Raw genomic sequence first — 15,715 nt, 5'->3', positions numbered from 1 at the left:
AGCCGTGCCTGAGAGTGGGGGTCAAGGATATTAATGGCCCTGCCTCTGCTGATATTAAGGAAGCCACCTTCAAGCCCTAACACCAGACGCGGGTACCTCTTGCTTTGTTGTTGATCCTCTTTCTCTGGCTACTGGAGGTGTGAGAAAGCAGAGTGGCCTGCTGGTGGTTGGAGTCCACGGGGCTGGTAGCAATGATGTTATCTTTATACTTGTTCATCAGCGACAGCTTGGCATTGTCGCTTCCTGTATAAGGAAAGGCCAAGGCAGATACTTTAAAAGGCCAAAGAAAGTGAGAGCAAGGAAATCTGCATGAACCAAGTACATGGGGTTTCACAGAAACTGAAATATGAAAGCTTGAAAGTGAGAGACTGGCAGAGACTGAAATGCTTCTTTTTGATTTCTAGGGGACTTCAGAGTTATGAGAGAAGGGGTGAAGAAAGGAAATCCAATTCAACCAATTCTGTATTGATAGGGTCACCACGTGTGGCCGTTTGGTGAGATACAGACTGCAGGTTTCTTTCCTTTGGTCAGCACAGAGTTTCACAGAAATTTGAATGTGAGCGCATTCAGGCGGAACTTGCCCCCTCGTTCATCCCAGTCTGCTCCGTTCCCTGTTGTTGACATCCAGCTCTCTCACATATTTGTGCTATCTGCCTGCTCCCTGAGTCTCTAATCATATGGCTACTTGGTGGGCTTAGCACTATGGCAGGTGCTATGGAATATATGAGATATTGAAGACACATCCCCTAGTCTTAAGGAATGTCTAGACTTTAAATGTTACTAAGACATGCCTAGTCATAGGATCTTCTCTAGATAACAAGTGGAATGGAAACCTCTATGGTGTGATTTCAAGCCCCACAGAAAGTCCACATATCTTAAGCAATATTCAGTTTCAAAAATGTCTTCTTCAAAGATAACTGGGCAGTACCTTGAAGGATCATTGTCTTGGGGTTTTATCTACAGATAGTTGTTATTTATAGAAGTATGAGAGATTGGCTATAAATGAAAAGTACAGTCATTTCCTCTCTGCATTTTACCGACTCTGGTCTTGTTCGGCCATGTTAGATCCACGTCTCTTCCACCCAGTGTCTCACAGATGCACAAAGTGTCTGAGGTCAAACAGTTTGATTGTATTCCTTTACTTTCTTTGAAGAGGTACATCCTTTGTAAAGACCACAGAGGTATGGGCCAGACAACACAACTAAAACACCCCAGGCCAAAGTCTCAGGAGTCACAGAAAAGAAAGATACCTCTGTCCCCTCCACTTCAATGGAAAATTTAATTGTCCGCACAAACATACTATATACAAAAATGTCACACACACACGTGGATCTTTTCTGCCATATCCCTATTTTCCTGAGGATTGCTCATTATATATGAAAAAGCCTCTAACCCACTCTTCCGTTGGATATAAAAGTACCTCTACTTCCAGTGCAAAGTGGAAGTGGAGAGGGATCCAATTTACCCTTGTTCTTCTGATTTCGTATATTAGAAAACAGCTCCCATCATCTCAGGAAAATGCTTACGCTTCTTGCCCACCTGGGAAAGGGCACTGGCATATCCCATTATGTATGACAACCAGCCATGAAATTAGAAAACAGCTGTTCCCTACCCATTTCCTAGTGCCTTGAGACAAGGACCGAGTCACCCACCTGGCGTGAGGTCCATCCCTGCCTTCTCGTTGCAGCCCTGCAGGGAGTCGAGGGTGCGGGTGACCTGGCTGGCGAAGTCCTCCCCTCCGTTCATGCACTCCCTCTGCAGGTGGTGGCGCAGGTCAGTGATGTCGTACTCGTAGCCATCCAGGATGGGTGTCTCCCGGATGCTCAGGGTGCCGCTGGAGTTGTGGCCCTGCACGCGGGCATTGCGCAGACTCTCCCGCCCGTGCCCGCCGATCAGCACAGAAGGAATGTAGTGAATCTCATTGGCAGCCTCAGCGCTGGCACTCTTCTGGGGCTGGGGGACCCGGCGGCGCTTGCACCAGCGCCGGCGAGTGTACAGGATCATCACAAGGCACAAGATGGACAGGAGCAGCGCTATCATGCCACCCTAGGAAAAGAGGACAGCAGGTGGATGCAGGATGATGGGTGAGCTCATCCCACCAAGGGGCCTCACCCCGCCCTCTGTTACCATCCATCACGCACCCATGAATTCATTCATTCACTTAGGTGCAGTAAGCGCTTATAGCAAGCATCACTCAGCAGCAAAGGGACAGTCTGCTGTGATCGGTGATCAGGGTGAAAGAAAAATGGAACTGGGATGATCAGTGCATCATTTCAAGTGATCCACGGTTGCTTCTGGCTTAGCAAACAATTTGAAGAAGAAAGAAGTCTTTGTGATTGTACATATGTGTGTGTGTGTGTGCTTGTGCGTGTGTGTGTGTGTGTGTGTGTAATTTCAGCTGCAGAAATAAGAGAGAGGGTTTTTTGAGGCAGATCTGCTATATGTAAAGCTGGGTTCAGGCCAATTTTTAGCAGTGGGATGGCATCTGGTTTCTTCCTCTTTCATATCTTAAAATCAATCATATATAGATTCTAACTCTGCCTCCACCACCCATCAGCAAGTCCTATAAATTCGAAACCTCAGATTTTGTATAAGGGAGAAGATACCACAGATTCCTCTGTATAATGGAAAAGATACCACTTACCCTCACAGGGTGGTGTAAGTACTAAGTTAGGTAACTATGTAACACATCTAATAGATTGTATCACAGGGACTCAAGGCTGTCAGCCTAACCTTAAATGTCTCCATCAGAGTAATTGCCTAAGCAGAAGAAAACCAGAGACCCATCCGAAGAGAAGTTTACATCTATCAGGAACTTACAACCAAGTGTGCAGAGAAATCTCATCATTTGAACATGACTTTTGGGATCACTGCTGCTTTAGGAGACAGCCTTCTCCCACTCACACAGTCCTGAGTGATGTTCCCATTCTTGCTAAGCTCAAGAGAAGGGACTGAGACCCATGTTGTCCTGGACTCAGACTGGCAGAGGAGTTTCCTTCTGAACCTTCTGGTGCTCCAAGGCCATCCTCTGAGGCCATTACTTAAAAGCCTGAACACGGGCTTCCCTGGTGGCGCAGTGGTTGAGAGTCCGCCTGCCGATGCACGGGACACGGGTTCGTGCCCCGGTCCGGGAAGATCCCACATGCCGCGGAGCGGCTGGGCCCGTGAGCCATGGCCGCTGAGCCTGCGCGTCCGGAGCCTGTGCTCCGTAACCGGAGAGGCCCGCATACCACAAAAAAAAAAAAAAAAAAAAAAAAGCCTGAACACAACTAAGTTGTCCGTCAGAGACGAGGATGCAGTGCTGAGCGAGGCTGAACGCCTCCCCTTAACGCGTGCCCAGGGCAGTGTTCGGAGGGAAGGGCTTACAAGCCCATTGCTGCACAGCACTCAGTGGGCATAAATCTTCCCGTGCACAATCTGTATTCACTCCCTTTATATTGGTCAATATCCCTCGGAACCTATTTCATTAGGTGGGCGTGTGCCAAATGGTTCTGCTCTCAATCTTGGGCTTCAATCACTGTCACCCCATCATATAGGCTAGAGGTGAAAACCCTCTATTCATTCCCAGGGGCTTGCCCACACAAGGCTGGGTCAAGATGATTCCCTTGAATATATTAGAGGGGGCTTTTTCCAGTCTCATAATTATATCTTAGATTTGTAAAGTTCCGCTCCCTGTAAATTCTCCCATTTATCCTCCCTCTCCCACCATCACCGTGAGCACGTGCGCACGCACTCACACACACAACGTTGCTGCTTTCCAACAGGCAGCTCAGAGGAGCTGAGACAAGAAGCAACAGAGTCAGCTGTCAAGTGACCTGTCATGTCGGGTGGCTTTTTGGAGACATACACTGGCCTCCAGGTTTTCAAATTTTTCTTTTATCTGCATAACCTTTTCTCCTGGTGAAATCTCTCAAACAAGTACAGAGGAAGCATGAATATGAAGCTGCTCAGGTTACAGTGGGGGTGGGAGTCCAGAGCCAAGCATTCTAGGTCCCTGATAAGTGCCACCCCTGCCGCCCATGGTCTCTCCCTCCTGGCAGCCCTGCAGACGTGCACAGAGAGCCCCTGGCGCACCTCAACAGGGCAGATCTGAGCCCTGCACCCATGTGCTGAGAATGAGTGTTTGAGTCCAACCCAGTGATTTTTCAGCAGACCCTTTATCTCAGAGTCAGACCCACTAACTTTCCTTCATCCCAAATTGAAACTGCAACAATAGGTAATTAAGCCACACAGAAAGAATAACTTCCCCAGTGAGGGAAGTTGTCAGCCATTGAACTAGACAAGTGAAAGCTCGAGGTAATTTCATTCCCTAAAGAGCTGTAAGGGGAGCATAAACATCAGTCTCCTGGGAATGCTTTAAGCACCATCCTTCCTGCTCGCACAGAGGTCTTCAGGCGCCCCTTCCACTCTTCCTCTCTGATTCTCCTTTCATTTGCTCACAACGGGGCTGTGATAAGATCCAGGCCATAGGTTCATGCCCCATATTACACAGGAATAAAGCAACAACAGTGGTCTGTTAATGGGGCTTTTACTTTGTATTAGACATTTGCCCCAAATGCTCTATACTTTTAACTCTGAGAGGTAGGGTCAACCATTTCCCCATTTTACATTTGAAAAGGCTAGGGCACAGAGGCTGAATAACTTGTCCAAGGTCACACAGCAAATGAATCCTAGGATTGGAATGGGGCCAAAAGGACTCCCACTCCAGAGCCTACCTTCTTAACCACTAGGCTGCAGTCACCCCGAGTGAGCTTCGCTCACTGGAGACATATACACCCTGGCACCTATCTCATGAATTTTAAAAGGATAGAGTAGGAGAATATGGGTAATTCCACCTGAATCCATCCTCACCTTTCGAAGGAAAAAGAGAAATTACTCAAAGTGCACATCTAGCTGACAAAGAGACACTATCGTAAACAAAGGACCTTGCACCAAGCACCCACTCAAGCGTCCGACTCAAGGTTAGTAGGCAGGGCAAAGACAGCAGGTGCATTTCAAGGTCTCTGTGCTAAAATAAGACTGTGCCTCACACACCACTACATGCCTGGAGCATACCATTAGACTCTCAGTCTAGCTGAATTTCGACAGAGAAATCTGTGTTCCCTCTCAACTGTGAGATCCAGTGAAAATCTTTAGACTCAGCCCCTCCTCTTCTGAAGAAATGAAGGCCCAGAGAAACTGCAAAACTAGACAGTGTAGAACTGGTTCTACACTCAGATCCTCTTCCACTGCTCTTTTCATGGTACTGTTTTGTTAGGTTCATCGAAAGTCCCCTTTACCGGGCTTCCCTGGTGGCGCAGTGGTTGAGAGTCCACCTGCCAATGCAGGGGACACGGGTTCGTGCCCTGGTCTGGGAAGATCCCACATGCCGCGAAGCGGCTAGGCCCGTGAGCCATGGCTGCTGAGCCCGCGCGTCCGGAGCCTGTGCTCCACAACGGGAGAGGCCACAACAGTGAGAGGCCCACGTACCACAAAAAATAAATAAATAAAGTCCCCTTTACCATGTAGGGGCCTAGACACTCAATTAGCAATATTTTATGCTAATTGTTTAAAAAAATAACAACTCATAGGGAGCTAGAATACAAGTTTTTGTTTGGCTAAGCCAGTTCATTTAGCAGCTCTAGTATTGCTTTAGCAAAACATTCCCTCTGCTTAGAGTCACTGACTCCAGAGGACCTCAGTTTTTTAATAATCAGTTACCAATAATGAGCTCCAGCCATTAGGTGAAACAGCACAGGCATATGAAAAAACATTCTCAGGCACTCAAATTGTGGAACAGTCTCTCTGCATCTATAACCCAAAATGATGGCAGATGTCACAACACTTTGTTATGACTTACTAGTTGTGGACTATTATCGAAATAATAATATACATAAGTTGTATGACACTAATTTGTAATATTATTTAATAATAATATGTTGTAATAATAATTTGTAAAATCACTACACACAAATACCTCTGGACTGCTTATCTGCTCTATCCAGTGAGGAGGGAGTAGGTAGGAGAACTTTATGGACAGGGCCTCCACTGTACTGGGAAAAGGCATGGGTGTAGCCACTTTGATAATGTTCCGTCTATGGTGAGGACTCAAATCCAGAGCTCAAATTCGATTGCTTTTGCATTCCTGTGATAAACCACGGTTTTTTGATGTTACCATTATTTTTAACCCTTCTACTTCCATCGGAGATTTTAAGCAGTTTCAGTGAAACTCACGGAGGCTCTAGGATTTTTCTTTCAAATAACCTAATGAAACCAAGAGGTGGCAGATGAATGGAAAGAAAGCCTAGGCCAAGAAGGGCTTGGAGCTTCCTAATAATCAAGTCAACAAGAGCAAGGCGAGTTCTTGTCTGACAAAAGAGAATTTGTTGGTAAACTTACAGCTACCAAAGGGGAAAGGGGGAGTGATAAATTAAGAGTTTGGGGTTAGCAGGTACAAACCACTATATATGAAACAGATAGACAACAAGGTCCTACTCTATAGCACAGGGAACTATATTCAATATCCTGTAATAACCTATAATGGGAGAGAATCTGAAATACTATATACGCAACTGAATCACTTTACTACACCTGAAACTAACACAACATTGTAAACCAACTATATTTAATTTAAAAAAAAAGAAAAAAAGTGTGTTGGGAGGAACAAACTTCCTCTAAGCATTCAACCCCATTCAAATAGACTCCCACCTGGCATGTGAACATGAGCATACTGACAAACGCAGTGGGCAATGTGACCTCCCAGGCTTTACAGAAGTGCACAGGAGTTCTTCCTATACCTACACCTTGCTTTGAGCTTCTGCATTACCCTAGCTGTGTTCAGAGTATGTGCTTCATTTATGTGTTAACTTGAATTTTTATGGCAAAACGAAACAAACAAACAGAAAAACCATTAAGGTACATCTGGACCCAAGTGAGAAGCAACAAAATGCAAACTTTGAACATTAAATAACACTGACAGCAAGATATGTAATTTTGTGCTCTTTATTCATCGTTTCATGAGTTTTCTGATTATTCTATTGATTTTCCTCAAAACTGTTAAAAGTTTTGTATCTACAAGTATGTTTGGGGTATATGAAATCTCCACATCTATTAATAAGATGCTTGCAAAAAATGGTATTTAAAAATATATTTTTCCTTAAAAAAAATCAATAAATCATTTCTGCTGGCTTTAATAGAGATCAAACAAATGAAATCAGCTTTTATTTTCTCATGAAACTGACATTTTGGGCACTTACCTGAGAGAGTAGTATGAAGTTTCTCAGATAATTTGCAGATTTTATAATATTTATGTAACCATGTTTTATATAGCACTGATGGTGATTGCTCAGGGATAGAAAGTTCTAGGCAGATTTCCCTTTTATGCCCATCCCAGTCATGCAGGCCAACCACAAGACTGTCTCATTATCTGACCTGTGTATTCATCCTGGGTCTGGGTCATTCCTCACTCCCTTAGCTAACCCTTACTTGTCCTTTAAAGTCAGTTCAGTGACATAACCTCAGCCAATTCTTCCGTATATCACTGAACCACCCATAGAACCTTCCACATAACTAACCACAAGTACTTTTATCTCTGATTTGCTTGTTGATCTCATCTACTAGATTATAGACTTCATGAGAGCAGAGGATGCTAAGTTCCAGGGTCAGTCCTAGTGCCTTCCATGAAGTAGGTGTTCAATAACCGTGGAAGGAAGGGTAGAAAGAAGGGAGGGAGGAAAGGAGGGAGGGCGGGGGGGGAGGAAAAGAGGGAGGGAGGGAGGAAGGGGAGGTCAACTTTGAGTATCTTTCAATATGGACGTCATCTATGTGCCTGCAAGCAAAGCTTATATGTCAGTTGCTTATGTGACTCATCCATTCAATTCATTACTCAGTCATTCAACAGATATTTACTCACTTTAGCGAGGCATTTTTCTTATGGCACTGTTATGCAGATACTGCAGTGAATAATAAAGGAATAGGTCCTGATCTCATGGGGTTTACCTTTGAGTTAGAGAAAATAATCTCTATAGTTTGGTTTTTAAAGGTAAACATAGGCACAAAAGGAAGATAAAAACAGGTCACAAGGACTGGAAATAGCCTGCCATAATTTCTTTTCTTATAACAGAAGACTGTGATAGGTAAAGATATTTGGACTGGAGGTTATACTCTAGGTATAACCTATAACGTCAGGGGCCGGTAAAATCCTTCCATTATCCCAAATCAGTGTCATATGATCAGTAAATCCCAACAAAAAGAATCCAGATTTATCAAATTTCACCAAATTTTAGGGAGTCACCTGGGTTTCGTGAACCCTTGGCAGAGAAGTGGAAAAGCTGAGATTATGTTTCCAGCTACCATCTGTCAAGTGGCTGCAGACAATCAATCAGCTCACATTTCAAAGCTTAGCTTTGCCCTAGGAGTAACCAGAAGAGTGAATCTGAGACACAATTAATTATCCCTCAAGGCAACTGGACACACCGAATTCAAATTATATTCCTAAAGGAATTAAATGGTGGTTAAAAACTAAGAATAAAATAGACGAGTTTGGTGGCCTGTCACCTATTTTTCCCCAACAACAAAGCCCAAAGGTCTAGGGCAAATGCCCTCTCTCACATATGACAGTGATCATTTCTATCTCTCTCCAGCTTTCAAAGAAGACACACCAAGAGGAGAAAAACTGTGTAAGCCCATATGGCAATGCTGCTCACTTTCTAATCTAGATCCAAATATCCCAGGGGTAGGGAATGGATGAGGTGAATAGATGATTTTCAAGGTCCCATCCAATCCTACGTTTCTCTGAGCCCAGGGGAAAACTATAGTAGGTTTCTAATAGCATGTAGGTCACCAATAAAAGAGCAGAGCTAACCAGAACAACTTTGTGCAAGTTGCACAGCCTCTATGAACCCACCCCAGGCCTTCGTCTATCAAATGAAGTGATTAAAAGAAATGCACTGACTCTTCCAAATTGGAAACTTCCTGATTATAACACTGATACCTGTCAAACTGGAAACAGCTCTCAACTGGTAAACTAATTATGGAAAAAATACTTGTGAGCTCTTCTTGCCCAGTAATGCCAGAAACTACAGATCAAGGAACTGATCCTTCAGAGGCAGGCTATCAACTCCAGCTAGCCAATGCACCCTGATAAGCAGACCCACCCGCTTCCCCAAAGGCACAATAGGCCTCGGAAATCAGAAGATGTCATTGAAATTGTATTGACACATTCTTGACCTTGAGGACCCTTTTACTGCCAGGAGTCCCTAAACTACAAGAGAAAGCCCCTTGGTTGGCTCTTCTGGCAGATTCTCTTTTCTGTGGTGGCTGGTGAATAGAAATCCATTATCCTCTGCCCATCTCCTACCCAAATGGAAGACAAAAGCTACAGGTTAAGCCTATTAAGTAGTGGGTGCAATTTATAAATTATTAGGAACATTACCTCCCCTTGGGGGTTTGCTGAAGTCTTTAAGCGTGTGGAAACGCTTTCCAGTTGCCACAGGCCACCACGTTAATTAAGACGCTTCAACATTCCTCTGGGGCTTCTGACGTGAATTGCACATCCCACTGGCAGGGGACAGACCTGCCCTGCCTCGTTAGCCTTTCACTGGAGCCTGCTGCCATGAGATGCTTCAGAACCCCATCCCCACCCTTCTAAGTCCAAATATCCAAAGTGTAGGGAAGACATAGGATGTGCCCCCAAGATCTCTCATTAAAACGCCATTTGGGGGGTAAAGGTAGGGACCAGGCAACATTCCATATATAAGCAAGAGAAAAACTCTAAGATCAAGAGCTCCCTAGGTTAGGCAGGTTGAAATCAGAGGGCCCTCCCAACCCAAGGAGGCTATAAGCATGAAGTTCTTCTCAAGAGGAAACTCAACTTTATAGCTTTTAATTTTTTTTTCCCCAGGTCTAAAAGTTTTGATGCTGTTAGGTTTGATCACTGTCTTTCTTCTTTAATCTGGGAAGTTTGTCTTCAACTTCTCTGTGAGGCTTCAGGAGTTTCAGCTAATGAGAGCCTGAAGCTCTGCAGGGAAAGTGGCTAGAGCCTAGCACGCTAGAGCCAGCCTGGGCTATTTCAAGTTGTCCTCTTTCAGGTTCTTTTTATAGAGCTGCTTTTTTAGTTCTTGGGATTTTTCTTACCTCTGAGGCTTGACTTTGCTGTCCCAAAGTAAAAGCAAGGGAGTACATTTGTGCATAAGGAGCTCAGAGCTCTCTGATCATTAGTAGCTCGGGGAACCTGCCGTTTGCCTTAATGAGAAGGCTGAGGTCGAGTGGAGCTGGACGAAGCAGGGTGACAGAAGCAGCTTGCCACGGCTGGCTTTTCCGGGCCCAAGGCTACCCTAATGGATCCCCTAATTCCAAAGACTGGCCTAGATTGCTGCAGAGTGAGAGAGCCGCGAGGAATCAGGCAACAGAGGCAAAGCTGAGGTCCTCCACTCCCTCTAGATGTAGACTTAGAAAATTTCTGAGAGATGCTGCTGCTTGGTCAGACATTATGGATGGGACCGCAATCAGTGCTATGTTAAGAGGCTGGCCCCACGTGTGACCCATCGTGTGGGTATGTGTGTGCAGGCACGTGCACAAATGTGTACACTGTGCATGACAGGCAGGCTGGGAGATAAACGGGTCCACACGGAAGCAAAAGCACACCAGGTCGCTGTCTCAGCAGCCCATGGGCAGAGCTGCGTGAGACAGGCTCCCTCCACGGATCATGTGCACCAGCCCTTCAGAACTTCACAAGCCAAGCATGAAGCCAACAAATAAATATCTCCAGCTGGATAATGCTCCATGCCTATTCTTGGCCACGTTATTTTCCCCCTTTCCTCTTTGTTTTTATGCAGTAGGTGATCTCAATGAAGTAAAATAATAACAATAATCTGCTCCATTAGGACCAAGCATTAAGGGAATTACTGAACAAGTAACAGAAGAGGCAGCTGGCACGGTATATGCTAATGACCATTAGACTTTAACCCTCTTTCTCTCTGAACATAATGGAGTTGTTAAACCCTCTTCCTCCCATCTCCCCAAACGTCAGGTAGCCCAGCCCAAGGGGAGGAAAGGAGGTCTCAGAGACCTAACAGCTCTGTGGGCAGCAGCTGGCGCTGAGCAAATGAAAACCAACTGAGGGCAGACACTGTGCAAGGCCCCTGTGGGGATTCCAATGACCTGTGGAAATTCCAATGAACTCAGATGAAAAAAGTTGGGAATAAAACGGAGGGTCAAGATATCAAGATTTCCCTGATTTGGGCACATATTCATCAATATCACTCTCTGAACCAAGTCTTTTTTTTTTTTTTTAAAGGTCCTTTTTCCTCCCCAGCTAAAAACTGAGATGAACCTTTAAAGGCTGCATAATCCAGGAGATATCTGCAAGGGTACAGGTAGAAGGCCCTTCACATAGGTGCGGGCCTTGACCATATTTTTGTCCCACAAACAGAGGTCCAACTTTTTCATTATGATTGCCATGAGGTCTGCTGTGGCAGGGTCTAGTCAAGTATTCAGAAGCCCTGCCAGGGTTTTCTTTCACAGTAGAACCTCCAATGGCACAGTGTCTGTATTGGGAGAGGTGACAATCCTACAGAGCTGACGGTTAGCTTTGCAAAGATTTCGGAGGCTACATATACATACCACGACAAAAGCATTTCTCAGCTCCTACAGCAATCCCATTACATATGCTTAATTCCTCCCCTGAATTCCTGCCTCATTCTGCAATTCTACACACACACTGCCTTATTCCTATAGTATCGGCACAATGGAGGAGAAATAATAACTACCATTTGTAAAGTATATACCGTGTGCCAAACACAGTGAAGGGTGAACTACCATTATCATTTTATTTAATCCTACCAATAAATATACGTAGTAGGGGTTACCATTTCCATTTTTTAGGTGAGGAAACAGGAGATCAGAGGGGCTACATAATTTGCTCAAACCAAGACTCAACCACTTATCTTAATTAACAATGTTGTTTTATGCCCTTGTTGAGTAGAAAGAAGCCTACCACTGTAGCCTGGGCTGCAATTCCCCAACTTCCCATCTTCTCCAAATTAAGCCCTGGTGGTCTTGCTCCTATATCTAACTCTTAGGGTTATGCAAGTAAGGATTCTCAAATGTCTACAGTCAGTACTGTCTTCACTGCCTGCCCCAGATGCCCCCAATCTTCTTCAATTAAGCTGATCAGTTAATGTAATCACTGGGTTGACCAAGTGCATAATTTCAAGCAATAATTTAATTGTGCCAAGGGCGGCGAGACTTACTCGGCTGTCGTTTTGACTTGGGAAGAGAAAACTTACGGAGATATCTGTTCTTGGGTGGATGTTTTCTAAGTGAAATCAAATGCCTTTAGGGTCAACAGGCACAGATGCTCAACTATCTCCTTGAGAATAGCCTGTCACACTTGCACACAAACTCAGGTCTCTTTGCTGCCTGTAAGCCCTTGTTCTGGGGTCAGAGCCCTAAGAGGAACAGTAGATGTGTTCCATAATATAACAACACATGTAGAAGATAGGCTGGGGAGAAAATGTGGGACTTGAACACTTTCAGGGAAATTAGAACCTGCATCAGTCAGGTCACCCAAAAGACTGCTAGCCAACAGATTTGGAAAAGGTAGGAGAAACCCTGCAGGTCATGTTTTGCATTAGGGCCCTAACAATGATAATGGTCACTCCCAATGCAAGTCATTTAATGCTGATCAAATACAGAGGTTAGCAAAACTCTTATTCATGGCTTTCTGCTCATAAAGCTCTTCCAACTTGTAACTTATTTGACCCACCTTGCTAAGGAGAATAACGGGCATCCATGGTCACATCTCTTGTAACACTCCAGCTGTGACTCAATCTTGGCACCAAGTAATATGCATAATAGAGCTGAAGAATTGTAGCAAAGGAACAGGCAAGGGAATTAAGGACTGGGGGGGACGCTGACCTACGAACACAATCAGTGTTTCACATGCTAAGATTCCCTCCAAGCCCCTCACTCCTTGCCAGCAAGCTTTGTCTGACACCAAAGAGGGGAGTGGGAGGGAAGACTTGACAGTCAAGAGTCTCCTCTTGGGCCATATACTAAGTGCTGTGGCTCTTGTTTCTCCTTGTAAAAAAAAATTATTACAATTCAATTTTTCTCTGGAACTAATCAAGCACAAAACCTGGAGAAGAGGCCCTGTTTGTGAAGGCAATCTCCGAGCAAGACACTGACGTTCTCATTAGGGCAGGCTTCATTAAACCACCGGTTCCGACAACAGCAGCATGTTGTCTTCAGCTAATTACATTTTCGCTGGCAAAGTCATTGTACAAGTCTTCAAATCCTTCCCATCATTAATTTAAAACACATGCACACACAACAACTCCGTGCCCGGCCTCCTCCCTCGCTGGCCTCCCACCCACCCATCTCTGCGTGCTGTCAGCTTTGTTCTTCTGGTTTTCCAGGACTTCTTTCTTGTACTGGGGCTTGGAGGGGGAGGTGATGAGGTGAAGCAGAGAACCTGTCACCTGTAAGCTTGATTTCTTCACTAGCTGACCACGGCTCACTGTGTTCCCGGCCAGATGCTAGTTATACCTCCCAGGACCTTGGATGCAAGCCCAGTGCTTGCCGGCAAAGACGGGCCAGAGCAAAGGGAAGCTGGAAGTTAAACCCACCTCTGCCCCATCCCGCCCATGGAAAATGACAAAAGGCCTAACTCTGCTATTGTTTTGATTGACTGATCAACAGCTTGATCACGCAGCGTGCATCCACAGATCAGCCTGATCTGGCCAGAGACACTCACATGATACAAAGACCGTCGGGGGGTTTGTGCTTCCGAGACAACTGAATGAGGCAGACATCATCCACCCAGCAAATGCATAATCCTGCTCCTGGGGCAGGCATGTCTTCCTGACCCCGTGGAAGTTGTTCCCAGCCGGCCTGCAACATCATTACGACTTAGTGCAGATCATGGCGTCCACGAGGTTTCACTTTTCTACTTTTTGATGGGAGTGATTAGGTTTTTTTTCTATTCTTCACATTCAGTTCAATTGTAAGGGAGAGAGGGCAGAGAGAGAACAGGATAGGGTGACAGGGTTGTCTACGCCCATCTCTGTGCCTTTGCCCTCCCTTCCCCGGCACGTCCTTCCTCACCCTCCTTCTACCTCAGCTCTTCACACCCTTATAAGTCCCAGCATAAGTTCCTCTCCTTCCTGAAACCTACTTTGATTACTCTAATTCTCAGACATGGCATTCGCTCCCAACTTTTAAAGCATATAAGAGCTTTCCTTAATTAATCTTTAATCCCTGATTCTGCTGTTTCCCATATCATAGCTCTGACTAGACTTGCAGGCAGAGACCATGGTTTAAAAACTTTCTACAGGGGCTTCCCTGGTGGCGCAGTGGTTGAGAGTCCGCCTGCCGATGCAGGGAACGCAGGTTTGTGCCCCGGTCCGGGAGGATCCCGCATGCCGCGGAGCGGCTGGGCCCGTGGGCCCTGGCCGCTGGGCCTGCGCGTCCGGAGCCTATGCTCCGCAACGGGAGAGGCCACAGCAGTGAGAGGCCTGCGTACCGCAAAAAAAACCCAAAAACAAAAAAACTTTCTACAGTCCCAGCCTTAGTGGAGGGCCCAGCCCAGAACTGACCCACTGCAAATAGCTCACTGCTTGATTAATTACAGGGAGGTACATTCAGCTGGCTTGGCAAAGCTGATAAAGCACAAATAGCACGATATCTACACTGTCGGCTCAGAATTAAGGCTTCCATCTGGAAGCCCTCTTCGCTCCTCTCAGCTGGCTCCTTGGCCAACCCTGAGGTGCCCCCTCGGCTGTAGAGCCTCCCAGGAAGGAGTCAGCTACAGTAGGGGGTCTGCTTCCTCACCCCAAGGGAGTGAGGAATGGGAGGTCCACGCTACAGACCCATCAACCAGAGGATATTAGCTGTGTTTTCAGAAAGCGTGATGGCTTCTACCTACCCAACTGCATTCTAGCTTGTATCTTTCTGTACCATTAGCAAGCCATTGTGAGATGGCAGAGGGCTCGTTTAAGCTGACAGAGATGGTTTTCTAGTAAAACGAACTGACCTGTGCTTGGATCTGACTGCTCTTGCTGTCCTCCACAGAGCTCTGCATGAATAGAGTCCCATCATCAGAGATGTCAAAGACATTTGTTATCACATTTTAAAACATCGGTTTAGCACCTAATTATAGGAAGAACGATATATGTGCTTTACAAAAAGAATAGTGTAAAAAAGTCCCTTTTCTTAGAAACTAAAGCTTTAATTCTTGTTTTTATTAATATAAGCATTATTTGTGTTTATGTGTGTATATATATTTACATTTGTATATCTAGTTCTGCAGAGTGACTGCAGGTAGGACGGAGAAGTTCTTGTTCACTCCATTCTGCAGTTGGAGAAATTAAATCTGGCTTAGCAAGAGGGCCAAACACTGTCAGGACCAACAATGTGAACAGTTTTCTCTGCCACCACACCACGACAAATGCGGGCTGCACCCTGGGGAGATCCCACAGGCACACCGAGGGTTTGATGTACTCCCAGCACCAGCTGTCACTCCATTTTTTTCTCTCCCAATCAAGAAGCCGCACCAGAATACAAGTTGAGTGAGAATGACCTTATTACAGGTCATTTGTAACATTGACTCCACTCTAATGGGAAAAAAGGAAACCAGTCACAAATTTCAGCACTTTACCTATGATTAGTATCAGACTCACTTGGCACACTTTACAATTGATGGGGTCACGGCACTGTGGCTGCAAACTGCAGAGGT

The 15,715-nt window shown here is 45.4% G+C and overlaps 1 protein-coding gene across 2 annotated transcripts in view; it reads right to left on the bottom strand.

Annotated features, from left to right (window-relative positions):
* ASTN1 (astrotactin 1) overlaps positions 1–15,715 on the bottom strand; it is a gene marked incomplete at both ends in the record, with an annotated part of 333,141 nt that overhangs the window by 166,144 nt on the left and 151,282 nt on the right. For both annotated transcript variants that reach the window (XM_079698361.1, XM_079698362.1), the window contains 2 exons: positions 97–243; positions 1,653–2,046. In XM_079698361.1, coding sequence (XP_079554487.1) covers positions 97–243; positions 1,653–2,046 — 541 coding nt within the window. The remainder of the gene's footprint in view (positions 1–96; positions 244–1,652; positions 2,047–15,715) is intronic.

This window comes from Hyperoodon ampullatus, assembly GCF_949752795.1.
Source record: "Hyperoodon ampullatus genome assembly, chromosome: 2".
Classification (NCBI taxonomy): Eukaryota; Metazoa; Chordata; class Mammalia; order Artiodactyla; family Ziphiidae; genus Hyperoodon; species Hyperoodon ampullatus.
Note: the sequence above shows the minus strand (reverse complement) of the source record. Positions and strands in the feature narration are given on the sequence as shown.